General features: G+C 41.1%; 1 protein-coding gene across 2 annotated transcripts in view; it reads right to left on the bottom strand.

Annotated features, from left to right (window-relative positions):
* Positions 1–2,109: 2,109 nt before the first annotated feature.
* The window catches only part of cpxm1b (carboxypeptidase X (M14 family), member 1b), a 37,494-nt gene continuing 21,954 nt past the window's right edge, over positions 2,110–17,649 (bottom strand). Inside the window, exons 9-15 of one of the 2 annotated variants that reach the window (XM_034182212.1) lie at positions 7,857–8,053; positions 7,224–7,403; positions 6,943–7,140; positions 6,426–6,522; positions 4,529–4,668; positions 3,932–4,034; positions 2,110–2,707 (exon numbers count right to left, since the gene is read on the bottom strand). In XM_034182212.1, the coding sequence (XP_034038103.1) occupies positions 2,412–2,707; positions 3,932–4,034; positions 4,529–4,668; positions 6,426–6,522; positions 6,943–7,140; positions 7,224–7,403; positions 7,857–8,053 (1,211 nt within the window). In that variant the 3' untranslated portion in view covers positions 2,110–2,411. The remainder of the gene's footprint in view (positions 2,708–3,931; positions 4,035–4,528; positions 4,669–6,425; positions 6,523–6,942; positions 7,141–7,223; positions 7,404–7,856; positions 8,054–17,649) is intronic. The other variant, XM_034182213.1, reaches the window with a different exon arrangement.

Genomic DNA, 17,649 nt, shown 5'->3' with positions numbered 1-17,649 from the left:
ATCACTAGTATTTTGTTGCACCACCTCTGGCTTTTGTAACAGCTTGCAGTCTCTGAGGCATGGACTTAATGAGTGACAAACAGTACTCTTCATCAATCTGGCTCCAGCTTTCTCTGATTGCTGTTGCCAGATCAGCTTTGCAGGTTGGAGCCTTGTCATGGACCATTTTCTTCAACTTCCACCAACGATTTTCAATTGGATTAAGATCCAGACTATTTGCAGGCCATGACATTGACCCTATGTGTCTTTTTGCAAGGAATGTTTTCACAGTTTTTGCTCTATGACAAGATGCATTATCATCTTGAAAAATGATTTCATCATCCCCAAACATCCTTTCAATTGATGGGATAAGAAAAGTGTCCAAAATATCAACGTAAACTTGTGCATTTATTGATGATGTAATGACAGCCATCTCCCCAGTGCCTTTACCTGACATGCAGCCCCATATCATCAATGACTGTGGAAATTTACATGTTCTCTTCAGGCAGTCATCTTTATAAATCTCACTGGAACGGTACCAAACAAAAGTTCCAGCATCATCACCTTGCCCAATGCAGATTCGAGATTCATCACTGAATATGACTTTCATCCAGTCATCCACAGTCCACGATTGCTTTTCCTTAGCCCATTGTAACCTTGTTTTTTTCTGTTTAGGTGTTAATGATGGCTTTCGTTTAGCTTTTCTGTATGTAAATCCCATTTCCTTTAGGCGGTTTCTTACAGTTCGGTCACAGACATTGAGTCCAGTTTCCTCTCATTCGTTCCTCATTTGATTTGTTGTGCATTTACGATTTTTAAGACATATTGCTTTAAGTTTTCTGTCTTGACGCTTTGTCTTCCTTGGTCTACCAGTATGTTTGCCTTTAACAGCCTTCCCATGTTGTTTGTATTTGGTCCAGAGTTTAGACACAGCTGACTGTGAACAACCAACATCTTTTGCAATATTGCGTGATGATTTACCCTCTTTTTAAGAGTTTGATAATCCTCTCCTTTGTTTAAATTGACATCTCTCGTGGGGAAGAAAATACAGGGTGATTCCATAATTTATTCCTCAGACTTGAGTGAGTCCATATTTTTTTTCCCTCTGCTTGGTCTAAAAAAGTAACCGTTACTGACTGCCACAATTATTTTTCCTGATTTCTTATAGTGTTTCTTAAAGCCAGAAAGTTGCCATTTGAAATGACTTTAGTTTTGTGTCATGTCTGTGATCTGCTTTTTTTCTACAAAATTAAACAATTGAATGAACATCCTCCAAGGCCAGTGATTCCATAATTATTGCCAGGGGTTGTACAAAACTTACCCATAACTTATTAGACATATGCCAGTATTTTTAATACATTTGGCATATGCTGGCTAAATCATCAAGGTATGACAGGTGTAAAGAAGTGGAGCTTGTTGAGGGACAAATTGATCCAGAAAAAGCAATTGTTCCTAAATGGTAAATGGACTGCATTTATATAGCGCTTTTCCATCCGCATCAGACGCTCAAAGCGCTTTACAGTTATGCCTCACATTCACCCCAATGTCAGGGTGCTGCCATACAAGGCGCTCACTACACACCGGGAGCAATAGGGGATTAAAGGCCTTGCCCAAGGGCCCTGAGTGATTTTCCAGTCAGGCGGGGATTTGAACCCATGATCTTCTGGACTCAAGCCCAATACCTTAACCACTAGACCAATTTACTGCAGTTCCTGCGGTAAATTGCATTAAGATGCCCATCAACATGCACAACGACGTCACTGCATGGCCACAGAGTTACAGAATTGTAGAACCATAAATCAGGCTTTAGGATTTTAAGGTACCACTCTGCAGCGGACTTAGAAAAAAGAGCCAAATGTAATCTTTTTAATGCTTATTTAAGCCAGGCTTTTTTCTTTTTTTTTCTTTCTTTCTTTCAGATGAAGTTTTGCCCCGGCCATTAAATGAGACAGGTCCCGATTCAAGGTCAGGTGTTTAATCAAGGAAATACGTAAGCCTAATTGGTGCTCATGATTCCCTGGAAATTGCTCTGCGTCTCCTGACTGTAACTAATCTGTTACATATAACGGATTTTGTCCGTTTTATAGGGATTTCAATTATAATGGACAAAATTTGCTCCTCCACCTGAATCATTATATGTGAGTTTAACTGTACCTCAGTGCTGAAAACTCCAGCAACTGAAAGAGTCCAAGGTGGTGTCCATGGATCACCTGGCTGCAGCAGGTGGATGGCGACCTTCGGGAGGTGGGGTTGCCAGTCAAGAGCCAGTGTGTTGGATGTGGAGGTAGTCCAACGATGCCCTACAGAGTTTATGTTCCACTCTTCAGGGTAGAACCAAGAAGGTCAAAAACAGAAAAGAGAAGATGGAGTTGTCTCTCAACTTGTTGAACTGATCCCAGTTCTGCATTGGACTCAGGATGTTCTCATTAGCATCACACCCTCTTTGCCCATTTGGCGGCGGCAGCACGCCTTTGGTTTATTGCCTTTGTGGAGACACGAAGCTTACGCAGTCGCAGCCGTCGCAGTTTGAGCTGCAGGTCCTGCGGGAGGTTTTCCTTCTCTTCCTTTCGACTTGGGTTTGGCATCCTGGTGAGGTGGAAGTCACAGATTGTGGGGTAGTGGTCGTACATGACCTGGCAGGTCCGGCTGGAGGGGTAGTAGCCCTCCGCGCTAGCCGTCACCAGATATTCACCAGGATTTAAAAGTCGCCAGTAGTCACCGTCTGTCACTGTGGAAGAAGTCGAACCAGTGAGTAGATTTAACACTCGTGGCGACAAATGTTTTTAGATAAGACATCAAGGTCACACAAGTTCATACGGCATAAATCTACAAAATAAAGATGTATTTTACAATGTTACACAAAAAAACTACTGGAATTTATTTTATTATTATTATTATTTTTTTTTTTTTTAGTCTTCCCTCGTGCGGGCAGTCAGTCAGTCATGTGAAATTTTACTTGTAAGCAACATAACTTCAGTTGTGCTGGCCTGATTGTCACCAAACCTGGTTTATGCATTGTGACCTCAAGAAGCCTACAGCTTTTAGGATCAAAAGATCAAATGTCGAGGTCACTGGAACGTGTGTTATGTATATCGACCATAAGAAGGCTGTTGAATTTCTGGTCAAAAGGTCAAGGTCACTGAACTGTGCTTTGTAAAAGCCGTCTGCAGAAAAGCATCAATTCTCAATCATAAGCTTGTCAAAGTTTGTGCGCCGTAGGTTAGTGCAGACAGTGCGCTTGTTCGATAGAGCAGGACATCGGCACAAAAGAGGTTGTTTTTTTCCAAAAACTAAAATTATTTTACATTTTACAACTCTTTAAAAGCAAATTTGGAGACAGGGACAGCGTCACTATTCATTCAACTTTTGAAATACGGGCAGTAAAGAACACAAGAACAGCTAACCCACAGCAGTGAACCCACATCCAGGTAAAACACAACTGATCATCATCAGTGCACATATGGATGTGCATGGTGAATGTTGCACATGAACAAGCAAGATTCACAAAGGGGCATGGCACAACAGACCAAAAAAACGCCAAACTCATAGATCTGTCCTTTTGTTTTGTGGACGGTGGAGAAGTGTTTGATGTAGATCAACATCACAAACCCCATCTAACACGAGACGAGATGACGTTAGTACGGCTAACGAAGAATCTGTAATGGGGCCAATCAGACAAAGTTCAGACTGACAGAAAATTTCAGTTACTACCAATTCGTGGCACGAGACTGGATCTGATCGCTGCAGTTATCTTATGTGTTCCAATGGTGAAATATAAAAATATGAGAGGGGAAGAAATTAAATTCTTAAATGTTATTAAAATGGTATTCTCATAAATGCTATGCTAGAACTTTTAAACAGTTTTAAATATTTATTTCGGAAAACAGAAAAGAATAAGAGTGAATCTGGTTAATTTCAGAATTATTTAAAAAAAAAACCTGCATAAATTTACCTGATCTAATGTGATGATCAATGTCATCGACCTTAATGATGGCGTCTGCTACACCGGCCCCCGTCTCTTTGTCCCGAATCACACCTTTAATTCCTCGATGAACCTGAAAAGAATTATTAGCCTCGCCTCAGTACTGCAGACATAAAAGCAAGTTTTTGGCAGCAGTTAGATGTTTTAAGAGACTTGAACCTTTCTGAGAACATAAATATTTCCGACAAAAAAGGGGCCTGCTGGGAAAACTAAACTGTGCAGAGCAGAATTATTGTAAAGCTAATCTGGAACAAATCATGCACTTAAAATTTATACAAAGCTGAAGGGTTTTGGCCATGCTAATGCTCCCCAGAAGCATTTACTGAAATAAAGTCTGAAGGACCTAAGTGGCATGATGAGATGTTGAGAGCTTCACTGTTCTTGTCCGTACATATTAGAGCATTTTTAATATTGTTGCATTAATTTTCAGTTTCACTTTCACTTCACATTTTTTGCATGTGAATATGCTTCCTACGTGCATGTTTATATGTCTGGCAATTAAAAAAAAATACATATAGAAAGACGTAAAGAGCAGGAATCTGCCGGGATGACGTGGACCCATCAGACCTGTTCCATGTAAATCAGCAGAGACTCTCTGTTGTTTTCCCACTCCACAGGAAGCTCGCTGGCATGAGGAAATTTATCACAAGACAATTCCACTGTCACCTCGAAGCAGTTGGTGTGCAGGTAGCTGAAATCATTCATGCCTGTAAAAAAAAAACCCGCACAGGAAACGGGTGAAATAAAGACTTGTTTCTGATTTTATTTTCTTCTGTCATAGGATCAGAATGTTTTGTGGGAAAATTAATAACTGCTAATTTGTTACAAAATTAATTATGGATCATTTTGAGATCTTGAATTCATTAATTAATGGGCAAATTATTCTGTCCATAAATGGTTAATTGCTGCAAATAAATTATTTTTTTCCCCACAGTGACACTTCCAGGGCTCTGTACCATATATAGTACCTGCTATTTAAAATGATCTTTAAATTGTGTTTAAAGTTTTTTTTTTGTTTGTTTTTTTTTTAAAGGCAGTAGGTGTCAGTATGTAGCTGTATTGATAATGTTGAATTCTTCCTGTTCATATGTAGAGCTTCAATTCAGTTTCAATTTATTTTCATTTATATAGCGCCAAATCACAACAGAGTTGCCTCAAAGCGCTTCACACAGGTAAGGTCTAACCTTACTAACCTCCAGAGCAACAGTGGTAAGGAAAAACTCCCTCTAAGGAAGAAACCTCAAGCAGATCAGATTCAAAGGGATGACCCTCTGCTTGGGCCATGCTACAAACATAAATTACAGAACAATTCACGGACAAATATACAAGAAATGCTATTGGTGCACAGGACAGGAGGATCGCCAGCACGAATACAACTCCCATCTCTGGATGGAGCTGCACCTTAAACAGAGAGAAAAAAACAGAATCAGGCATCAGAAAGACAAAAAATACTGTATAATTTGCCAGCATTAAACAACAAGAAAAACAGAGAAATACTAAGGTGATCGCCGGCCACTAGCCCTAAACTTCACTAAAAGACCCAGAATTTAGGTAAAGTTGAGGCTGCAGCCCACTCCAATGACTAATAAATGAATTAAAAGAGTAAAAAGCGTAAAACAAAACTGTATAAATACTGTATATATAAAAACAAAACAATATAAATTTTGTTCTTTTGTGTGTTTATGTTCAAAATAAAGAATTTAATTGGAATTCAATTAATGATCAATCTACATCGTGCGGGAATGAGGCCGCACACTTGTACTTTTGTTTTCTATCCATACATAGGGCCAAAATTATGTTTTGACGTAACAATATGAAACTGTTTCTGGTTCCAAAATATTTATAATTATGTATGGTTAGCATAAGTATTAGGGTGCATAGTAGAAGTCACGTTTCTTTTTTTTTTTTTCTTCTTTTTTTTTTTTTTTTTTACTAATTTTGGAGATCCTGCGGCTTATACTCCGATACGACTTATATACCAAAATAAATAAATAAATAAAATAACAGTCATGGTTAATAAGAAAAAATATGACTATTTATGTCAGACTTTCCCAGGAATCAAAGCACTAAACAAAATACTAGTAAAAGAATAAATACCAATAACACAAAGTACATTACAACAATGTGCAAAAATCCCAAATTAAAGCGCTGATAAGACAGGAAAAAGTGTGACTTAAATACGGTTTTGTCTGCTTCAAGAGGCATTTTTAACAGGTGTGACTTATACTCTGAAAAACATGGTATGCATTTTATACTTGAAGTAGAAAAATAAACTAAATGTGTTTAATATGAGTGGGATTTTGCTCAAATGTCCAGCACCGTACCACGTTCAGCAATCGTTCACAGTTTGAGATTATGATAGACTCCACCTACTGGCTGTCAGATGAAACCGAACACCAGCCACATGGGACAGTTAACGGATTGGCATAAATAGCCACTTAAGAGCGAAAAAAAAGACACTTACTTCCTGGTACGTTGTGCCAGTTGGCTCCGTTGATAATGTTGTTGTATCTGAGGAAGTCCTTGTTGTGGCAGGGACGGCGATCTGGGTTGGACATCACCTGATTAAAAAGGTTTAAGCATTAAAATAAAAAAACATGTTTTTAGGGAAAACCAGGGATCATTTGTTTTGCATCTTTTAAGGTAGGAAGTCTTTTCAATTTCAATTTTTCAATTTATTTTCATTTGTATAGCACCAAATCACAAACAGAGTTGCCTCAAGACGCTTCACACAAGTAAGGTCTAACCTTACTAACGCCCAGAGCAGCAGTGGTAAGGAAAAACTCCCTCTGAGGAAGAAACCTCAAGCAGACCAGACTCAAAGGGGTGACCCTCTGCTTGGGCCATGCTACAGACATAAATTACCGATAATTAGATAGCGAACAAGATCCAAGCTGTCACAGGTGACCCCCATCTCCCCTACTTGCTTCCCTGAAGTTAATCTCTGATGGATGAGAGTGTGTGGTGGCAGGAGGATGAACCTGATTGGTGCTGGCGTACGCTGTGGCCAACCAGCGGAAGAAGCTCTCATCCGGAGTGGGCGTGTGCTGGTGCGGTGCCCAGTCCCGCGTCATGTCGAAGGGATATGTGACCACCAGCTCTCCCCCGTGGAGGTTTGCACTGAGAACAAAAGGGATGTTCTGCATCCAGTTGATGACTGCTCGGGTCTCTACCGCCACCTAGTGTTGGGGTTAGAGTTAGCATTCCCTAAAATGATAGTTCTGTTGCAAGAAGCAGTGAGTTCTACACATTTCAAACGTACAAAGGCGTCCTCGGAGGTGTAGTGCTCAGGGATGGGAAAATAGTGGTTGATGAGTTTGGAGCGGTCCGTCTCCAGCTCGATGGCGTTCCACATCACCGAGTTCAAGTCGGCAAAGTTGTGGTTCATGTCGATGCCCTCGTAGCTGTAACGGCCCCAAGCCCAGCCTGCCAGCTCTGAACCCTGCAGAGCAAACACACAGTTCATCACATACAAAGAGCTGAACGTGTTTCGTTTCCAACTCAAACTCATACTGGAGTGAAAAGTCGCACATTTACAAGAAAAATATTTGAGCTGCAAGGGACCAATTATAATACCCTGCTTCACCAGTGTGCAGGGTAAACATAGTAATTACAAGAAAAGATATGATCATAAGAGTATATGAACACTGTAATGCCTCGATGATCTGGTACTGATGTCCTATCCAACAGGCTCTGGACGTTGTATCTCAGATGACAATAAAATGTTCCAGAAAGTTGAGCAAGTTTTTTTTTTTTTTTTTTTTTGCAAATCTGCATCATACTTTGACATCACAAAGGGTCCTCCTCTGTTAGCTGATGGAGGTTATAACTGTTTCACCGGTGAAGATTTGCCCTCTGAGTCCCAGTCTTTAGTTTTTTTTTTTTTTTGCACTACCTTTTTAAAGGCCATCTCGTATCCGTCGGGGTTCATGGAGGGCAGCAGGTGGATGCGGGTCTCTTTGACCAGGTGGACAATCCGTTGGTTGCCCTGTTTGTACTCCTGACACATGTACTGCATCAGATTGAGGAGAAGCTCGCGGCCCAGTACCTCGTTCCCGTGCATCCCTGCAACATAGCGGAACTCCGGCTCTCCTGTTGGGGGAGGCACAGCAAGCACAAGAATGAAGCGACATTAATATTTAACCCAGTGTTGTTGTTGGTGTCCATTCGGCTGCTCCCGTTTCTGTTCGAGGTCGCCACAGTGGATACAGCCAGATCCACAGTGGTATTTAGCTTAAGTTTTATGCCGGATGCCCTTCCTGATGCAACTCCAGTCTTACCTGGAGAAACACACACAGCCGCTGGTGTTCCAAAGAGGTCTCCCATCCAAGTGCTCACCAGATCCTACACTGCTTAGCTTCTGAGATCTGACGGGATCAGGCTTAGACAGAGCAGACCGGCTGCATTAATATTTAACTCAATAATGATGGAAAATAAATCAGATGTAACGTAAAAGAGTAAAAACCTTGAACAAAGTAGCAACAACTGAACCAATTCCTTATAGACAGAATTTTTTTAGTGGCTCTACATTGGCTGAAGATGGACTTGGAGACACACCCATAAGCTTACAATTTACAGTTTTTGTAAAAATGTACTTGGAGATGACGTTTCAACACCAAAAGACAGAGGAGGCACTTAAAACTGGTGCTGCTTTCAATGGACCTCAGACATTTACCGTTAAAAGACACAATTACTTTGTTTTTGATCTTGGCATGTTTGATACACAGTGTGTGTGTGTGTGTGTGTGTGTGTATAAAGAAACATGAGAACAAAACAGGTGTACTTAACATTGTCTAGTACATACGGTAGTGTTCAGAATAATAGTAGTGCTATGTGACTAAAAAGATTAATCCAGGTTTTGAGTATATTTCTTATTGTTACATGGGAAACACCAGTAGATTCAGTAGATTCTCACAAATCCAACAAGACCAAGCATTCATGATATGCACACACTTAAGGCTATGAAATTGGGCTATTAGTAAAAAAAAAAAAAAAAAAAAGTAGAAAAGGGGGTGTTCACAATAATAGTAGCATCGGCTGTTGACGCTACAAACTCAAAACTATTATGTTCAAACTGCTTTTTTTTTTTTAGCAATCCTGTGAATCATTAAATAGTGTTTAGTTGTATAACCACAGTTTTTCATGATTTCTTCACATCTGCAAGGCATTAATTTTGTTGGTTTGGAACCAAGATTTTGCCCATTTACTAGTGTGCTTGGGGTCATTGTCTTGTTGAAACACCCATTTCAAGGGCATGATCTCTTCAGCATAAGGCACCATGACCTCTTCAAGTATTTTGACATATCCAAACTGATCCATGATACCTGGTATGTGATATATAGGCCCAACACCATAGTAGGAGAAACATGCCCATATCATGATGCTTGCACCACCATGCTTCACTGTCTTCATTGTGAACTGTGGCTTGAATTCAGAGTTTGGGGGTCGTCTCACAAAGTGTGGAACAAACAGGTGTGAATCAGGTGTTTCAATTTTGAGCTTGTCCACAAACTTTGTGGACAAGCTCAAAATTGACGAACTCACTGACTGAATGCCACACTACTATTATTGTGAACACCCCTTTTCTACTTTTTTTTTTTTTTACTAATAGCCCAATTTCGTAGCCTTAAGAGTGTGCATATCATGAATGATTGGTCTTGTTGGATTTGTGAGAATCTACTGAATCTACTGGTATCTTGTTTCTCATGTAACAATAAGAAGTATACTCAAAACCTGGATTAATCTTTTTAGTCACATAGCACTACTATTATTCTGAATACTACTGTACTACCCAACTGTTAGAAGTAGCTGAGCTACTTTTAGGGACACCACTCAGATGTACTACGTCACCATCTTACTTGTCCTTTGACCTGGATGCTAACATGATGCATATGTGTTTACCCACCTATGCAACAAAAATGTCGATTTTACAACTGCAAACTTTTTTAAAACTGTTTCAGATGTATATTTGTACAAAGCTACTGCCCATTGGACGACACTGCCATTTTCATCTATGTCCGTCATCTTCTTTGAATTTTCCCGGGAAGTTCCCAAGCTCCAGCTGCACTATGGATTAGCGCAGTACAGTCTGTTAGCGCACTACGGAGGTCGTAACATTCAACTACTAATAAATTCATCCTGAGTATGTGGATAGCCTATGAACTGTACATACTAATTTTTGCCAACTACTATATTGTACGTCAGTATGCGAATTTGGATGTAGCTACAGTTGGAAAACGGTTTCTGAATTACAGAGTAGAAATTCTGTCCTCTGTTGATGTTGGAAGACAGCAATTCTGACTTTCCAGTTTGAGTCTTGTGATGTCATAAAGCTGGGTTCTTGAAATGGAGAGAGAAAATGTGTGGGGGTGGAGAGTAATTGTGGGCCCAGATTTGCCTCTCAGTTTAATTAAAATCTGTCCTTTGTTGAGTTACCATGACAACAGACAGATCATATGACCTTCACCACAGTCTGTAAATTTTTGTAAATAACATTATTCACATTATTATTTATTTTTGTGTTTGTGTCAGAGTTGGGCAAACACTGTAGATTAGGGAGTACTGGTACAGGTCCAACTCCAGTCCTGCAGCTCATAGTGAGATGCTTCTTTGCTGCATCATCACATACGCGTATTCTCACTTCATCATAAGAACTGTTTTTTTTTTTTTTTAACTGCTTATTTGCTGACTTGAGAACTGCTTTAGTTTGACACATCAGGAGTGCTGAGCGTCGGTCACATGACCGACTTTCACTCACCAGGTGTTACTATTATACATCTAATAAGTCTAAATCTATTTTTAAACATTAATGTGTGACTCTAAAGTTGAAATGCTGTTAATATCGTGCTGCAGAAGTTAATCTGAGTCATCCCTCATCAAAGTATTTTGATGGGAATCTGCAGCCTTTCAGGTCGACTGACTTCAAAGCTTCGTGCTGCGTTCACATACGTTAGACTGGCGAGTAGTTCAGAAATTTCACACGTTCTCCTTAAAAATGTTCATGAGGTGCAGCTCGTTCCTCTGTCAAAGAGTTTCTGTTGCTCAAATTTAAGCACATTTGCAGCACAACACGTGGCGTTCCATAAATACTCAATGAGTCTTGCCTCAAAGAAGAAATACGGAAGTAAATCTGTGCCATCAAAGTTTGAATTTGAATTTTTAGGGCTGAATTTTTTTTAGCATCAAAATCAGTTTGAAGTTGAATTTGTTTAGCATCAAAATATTCAGCCTCAAAAAATTCAACCTAAAAAATTCAACTTAAAATAGAAAAGCAGGGAGAAGCAATCAATCATCCAACCTTCAGCAATGTATCACATCTTCTTCTTCTTTTGATTTAGTCTCTGTGTCACATGACCAATGGAGCAAAAAGTGATTGGCTGAATGTATTATGTCGTCTTGTTTCAATTTGATCTCGGTGTGACATGACCAATGGAGCAAAGCGTGATTGGAACGTTGGATGATTGAGACAGGGAACGATTGCTTCTCCCTGCTTTTCTATTTCTTGAGGCTGAGTGTTTTTAGGTTGAATTTTTGAGGTTGAAATTTTTTTAGGTTGATTTTTTTTTTTTTTTTTTTTTAGGTTAAATTTTTTTTTAGGTTGACATTTTTGAGGCTGAATATTTTGATGCTGAACAAATTCAACCTTACAAATTCAACTTCAAGCTCTGATTGTGATGCTAAAAAAATTCGGCCTTAAAAATTCAAATTGAAACTCTGATGGCACAGATTTACTTCCATACAGAAACAGGCTTTTACAATGGCCATGCCCGTCTGTCTGTCGATGGCAATATCTTCAAAACCAAGCAGGTACTTTCAAACAAACTTTGTGGACAAGCTCAGTGGAACATCTTCTCACAACATGGGTGAAGCCAAGGTCATAGCTAAAATAAGTCAATGAGCATATCGCATGAGGTACTAAAATCATTTTCTGCATCAGCTTCTGCATAATACATAACAAATGTATTAGACATCAACCCATAATTAGGTTTATCCAATGTTCTAAAAGAGGTTACTAGTGAAGACTGAACAATTTTATGTAAAATAAATCTGGAATTTGTAAAAATGTAGAAAGTCAAAATGTTTGGCAAAATTGCAGAGACTGACACTCATGACAGTGTGGAGACGTACCCCAGATTTAGAGATAACTATGCTTCTATTTCATTTCTACTGACCGCCAGAGGATGGTGCTTAGCACCTGGATAACTACATGTGCGCAGTACAGAGAGGTCGAGAATATATACCAACAAATAGTGCAGCAGATAAGGAGAAAAATACTTCAGTTATACAAAGAAACATAAAATTTGGCACACTTGCTCACTAGGACCAACTCTTTTGAAAAGTTTGGATAGCCACGCAAAATTTCAATATAGTCACCATTTTTTCAAGATGGCCGCCAGCTGTACCGATTTCTGTCATTTTTGGGGTATATATATTAAAAAAATACACATTCAAGTGTTCCATTCCTGTTCCACTTTGCAGAACAGTTAATTTAATAAGTCAGAAGTAATATATTTTTCATTATGATGAATTATATTTAACAAAATGACCATCGAGGGACCCTTTTGCTATGAGAAAAATCTCTAAAATCCCTTTCGCAAACTTTCATTTTTGTTTGTCTGGTAAGAGAACTTGGTTCTAGGATTTGTATTGGTATATATGATGCACAAACATATGGTGGTAATAAAGAAGATAGAAGCAAATCACAACAATGCATTTAAAATTTTAGTTCCGTTACGGCGTTGACGTATCCTAAATTATTTTGAATGCAAGAGTTGTGAGATACCTATAGATGCAATCTCTGCCTGTCATGAAACATTTTCAGAATTCATGAATGAAAAGATGGACTATAGATATCTAGGGAAAACAGAACTGATCCAGATGTGCATCATTGTGACACTGGCTCAATTTTGCAGTTACAAGCTGGTAAATATGCACTGTATGAGTGGCAGTCTTGCCGGACAATGATTTGATTTAGTGCACCTTTTGGAAGAAAAATATATTTACCACTTTCACTTTGTGCTGTTTTAATTGTATTCTGTAAGTACACTCAACAAAAATATAAACGCAACACTTTTGGTTTTGCTTCCATTTTGTATGAGATGAACTCAAAGATCTAAAACTTTTTCCACATACACAATATCACCATTTCCCTCAAATATTGTTCACAAACCAGTCTAAATCTGTGATAGTGAGCACTTCTCCTTTGCTGAGATAATCCATCCCACCTCACAGGTGTGCCATACCAAGATGCTGATTAGACACCATGATTAGTGCACAGGTGTGCCTTAGACTGTCCACAATAAAAGGCCACTCTGAAAGGTGCAGTTTTATCACACAGCACAATGCCACAGATGTCGCAAGATTTGAGGGAGCGTGCAATTGGCATGCTGACAGCAGGAATGTCAACCAGAGCTGTTGCTTGTGTATTGAATGTTCATTTCTCTACCATAAGCCGTCTCTGGACCGGCGTATACGACAGCGTGTACCAGTTCCTGCCAATATCCAGCAACTTCACACAGCCATTGAAGAGGAGTGGACCAACATTCCACAGGCCACAATTGACAACCTGATCAACTCTATGCGAAGGAGATGTGTTGCACTGCATGAGGCAAATGGTGGTCACACCAGATACTGACTGGTATCCCCCCCCAATAAAACAAAACTGCACCTTTCAGAGTGGCCTTTTATTGTGGACAGTCTAAGGCACACCTGTGCACTAATCATGGTGTCTAATCAGCATCTTGATATGGCACACCTGTGAGGTGGGATGGATTATCTCAGCAAAGGAGAAGTGCTCACTATCACAGATTTAGACTGGTTTGTGAACAATATTTGAGGGAAATGGTGATATTGTGTATGTGGAAAAGGTTTTAGATCTTTGAGTTCATCTCATACAAAATGGGAGCAAAACCAAAAATGTTGAGTGTATAAGCAAATGAACAATAAAAAAATGTATGAGCTCATTTATGTGGCTTGTGGGTTTGCAGCTGAAAAAAAAAAAAACTTCAGGCCAGATAGGAAGAAGATGTGTCCTTTTCCAAAAGACATTAGGCCGACTAACTCAGCAAACCCATACAAAAATCATAAGCTCATTCAGGAGACAGCTTACAGGTCACATTTGCAACTGCACAAGCTAGTCCGAGCCTGTAGCATTTGCACCTGCCACGGCAGCCAGAGTTGCACCCACATGTGGTGAGTTGTTCACAACTCTTTGCAATTGATGAGTTGGCTGTCCAGTAGACCAGGGGTGGCCAAGTTCGGTCCTCGAGAGCCACCTTCCTGACACTCTTAGTTGTCTCCCTGCTCCAACACACCTGAATCCAATGAAAGACTCGTTAGCAGACTTTTAATGAGCCTTTCATTGGATTCAGGAGTGTTGGAGCACGGAGACAACTAAGAGTGTCAGGAAGGTGGCTCTCGAGGACCGAACTTGGCCACCCCTGCAGTAGACCTTCCACTCATCACCTGCTTTCTCCCAGCCCCAATCAGATGGACTCTCTGCTTCTGGCTGACGTAGTATTGCCTGAGCCCATATGCATCCTGCCTGGTATGCTGCACGTTTGGTGTGTTGAAGCAGAGCTGCACTGGTAGGAGGGATGGCTTCATACGACCTCTGCTTCCTGGCAAACAGGTCAAGTCTGGCTTCATCTACACTGTCAACAGTACTGGATCTGTCATACATAAGAACTACAAACTTCTCCAGAATCTCAATGTCTGCATCCTCAATGGACGGAGGGTACTTGCTCAGTTTAGAAAATACTGGGGTAGCCTCTGGGAACATATCCCATGTTTGACAAGCTGTCTTCTTCCCTTTGTTTCTAAAGGCTGAGACCACATCACAGCCAGTGAAGGCATGGAAGAATGGCATTCCTGTGGCCCTCTCTTGGCCTACATAGTCTGATAGGTCGTGGATGGGAATCCAGCGAAGGCTCGAACCTTGACCGAATGCCAACCACAACTGCTGCACACCCATACTATGTAGAGTTGAGAAGACACTCAAGCCAATGACCAGCACATCTGTATCATTGGCTTTGATCATGACAGACTTGCTGCCATGGCTCTATAAAACCAACAAAAAAACTCAAATACAGGGCCAGGAGGGCATAACTGACGTGATCAAAACTTCATGGTGGCCATCTTGAAATTTTGAGTGGCCATCCAGTGAAAATGATGACTTAACCTATGAAGAAGTTATGTAGAAAATTTCATGTTTCTTTGTATAAGTGAAGTATTTCACTGAAAAAATGAATTTATCTGCTGCACTAAAAGTCACGCCATTGGATGTGACCTGGTTGTCTTTATAAAGCAGACGTACCCGGTGCTCATTTCTTTTCTACATTCTCACTTTCTGAAGAGGTTGAGATTAAATTTATCTGTGATTGCCGCTCTCGCTTGTAGCCTCGCAAACCACTTTGGGTTGGAGCTACATACACTGCACAGCTTCACTGTTTTGTATTCTTCAGATTCGCCTGTCCTGAGTACACCTTCCTCACCAGGTGCGCCCTTCACCGCTGCCCTGCTGGGTATTTTCCTCTGTGTACAGTTGAAGTCACTAACTGCTAACCACTAAGCCTTACAGCTGTGTTGTTTCGACGAAGACTGGCTACTTGTTTAGTTGTGTCGCTGACCCTGTTAAATACGTGGTAGTGTGTGTATCAGAACCAGTATAGTGTACTGTGTTGGGCTTGCTGTGAGTGTTTTCCACTCCTTGAAGTACTTTCGTCTGCACTGCTGCCATTTTACTAAGTTCAACAGCTCCGCTAGCAGCTGTTGTTGTCGTTGATGTAAGTGATTCCCGTTAGACCTGTCTCTGGTTAAACTGTTTTGTATTGTTTTGGCTGTGAGTGATTCACGCTCCGTGCCTTGTATTAGCACTTAGGCTGTGAGTATTTAGGCTGTGTGCATCGTGTTATTACTGTGGCTATGAGTGATTCGCACTTCGTGCCTTGTGTTACGGGTGTGGCTGTGAGTGATTCACGGTCTGTGCCTTGTGTTACAGCTGTGGCTGTGCATGATTCACGCTCCATGCCTTGTATTAGCATTTACGCTGCGAGTGATTCATGCTCCGTGCCTTGTGTTATGGTTGTGGCTGTGAGTTATTCACGCTCCGTGCCTTGTGTTATGGCTGTGGCTGTGCGTGATTCACACTCCGTGCCTTGTGTTATGACTGTGGCTGTGAGTGATTCACGCTCCGTGCCTTGTGTTACGGTTGTGGCTGTGAGTTATTCACGCTCCGTGCCTTGTGTTATGGCTGTGGCTGTGCATGATTCACACTCTGTGCCTTGTATTAGCATTTACGCTGTGAGTGATTCACACTCCGTGCCTTGTGTTACGACTGTGGCTGTGAGTGATTCACGCTCCGTGCCTTGTGTTACGGTTGTGGCTGTGAGTGATTCACGCTCTGTGCCTTGTGTTACGGCTGTGGCTGTGAGTGATTCACGCTCCGTGCCTTGTGTTACGACTGTGGCTGTGAGTGATTCACGCTCCGTGCCTTGTGTTACGGTTGTGGCTGTGAGTGATTCACGCTCTGTGCCTTGTGTTACGGCTGTGGCTGTGAGTGATTCACGCTCCGTGCCTTGTATTAGCATTTATGCTACGAGTGATTCACGCTCCGTGCCTTGTATTAGCATTTATGCTACGAGTGATTTACGCTCTGTGCCTTGTGTTACTACTGTGGCTGTGAGTAATCACATTCGTGTCTTGTGCTAGTACTTACACTGTGTGTGATTCACGCTTTGTATTGCTATCTGTAACCGTCAGGGCTTGTGTTAGCCATCTGCGCGCAATTCACAATGATGTCAGAGACTTTGCTGCATGGCTGTAGTACCTGTTTGGCTTCTTTGAGCCCAGGAGATGGACATACGAGGGCTGTCAATAAAGTATAGTCCTTTTTATTTTTTTCAAAAACTATATGGATTTCATTCATATGTTTTTACGTCAGACATGCTTGAACCCTCGTGCGCATGCGTGAGTTTTTCCACGCCTGTCGGTCACGTCATTCGCCTGTGAGCACTTGTGGGAGGAGTCGTCCAGCCCCTCGTCGGAATTCCTTTGTCTGAGAAGTTGCTGAGAGACTGGCGCTTTGTTTGATCAAAAATTTTTCTAAACCTGTGAGGCACATCGAAGTGGACATGGTTCGAAAAATTTAGCTGGTTTTCGGTGAAAATTTTAACAGCTGATGAGAGATTTTGAGGTGATACTGTCGCTTTAAGGACTTCCCACGGAGCGGGACGTTGCGCAACGCTCCCAGGCGCCGTCGTCAGCCTGTTTCAAGCTGAAAACCTCCACATTTCAGGTTCTATTGATCCAGGACGTCGTGAGAGAACAGAGAAGTTTCAGAAGAAGTCGGTTTCAGCATTTTATCCGGATATTCCACTGTTAAAGGAGATTTTTTTAATGAAAGACGTGCGGACGGATTGCAGCGTCAGCTCGCAGCCGCCGCGACGCTCCGCCACAGGAAAAACACCTCCGTGTTGATAACCATTTGTAAAGTCCAGGCGGCTTTTGATGGCTTTCAGTGGAGTGAGTATCTGAGAAATTGTTTAACAGCTGGGCATGTTCCAACTTGTCCTTAAGGCTTCCAACAGAGGTGTTTTTCCTGTGGCGTCGCAGCGGCTGCAATCAGTGTAGGGTCACTGATGACCTCCTCACCAAGAGCTATGACATACAGTGAGGAAAATAAGTATTTG

The sequence above is a fragment of the Thalassophryne amazonica genome, chromosome 11 (genome assembly GCF_902500255.1).
Source record: "Thalassophryne amazonica chromosome 11, fThaAma1.1, whole genome shotgun sequence".
NCBI lineage: Eukaryota > Metazoa > Chordata > Actinopteri > Batrachoidiformes > Batrachoididae > Thalassophryne > Thalassophryne amazonica.
The sequence above is the reverse complement of the archived record's forward strand: the minus strand, read 5'-3'. Positions and strand labels throughout refer to the sequence as shown.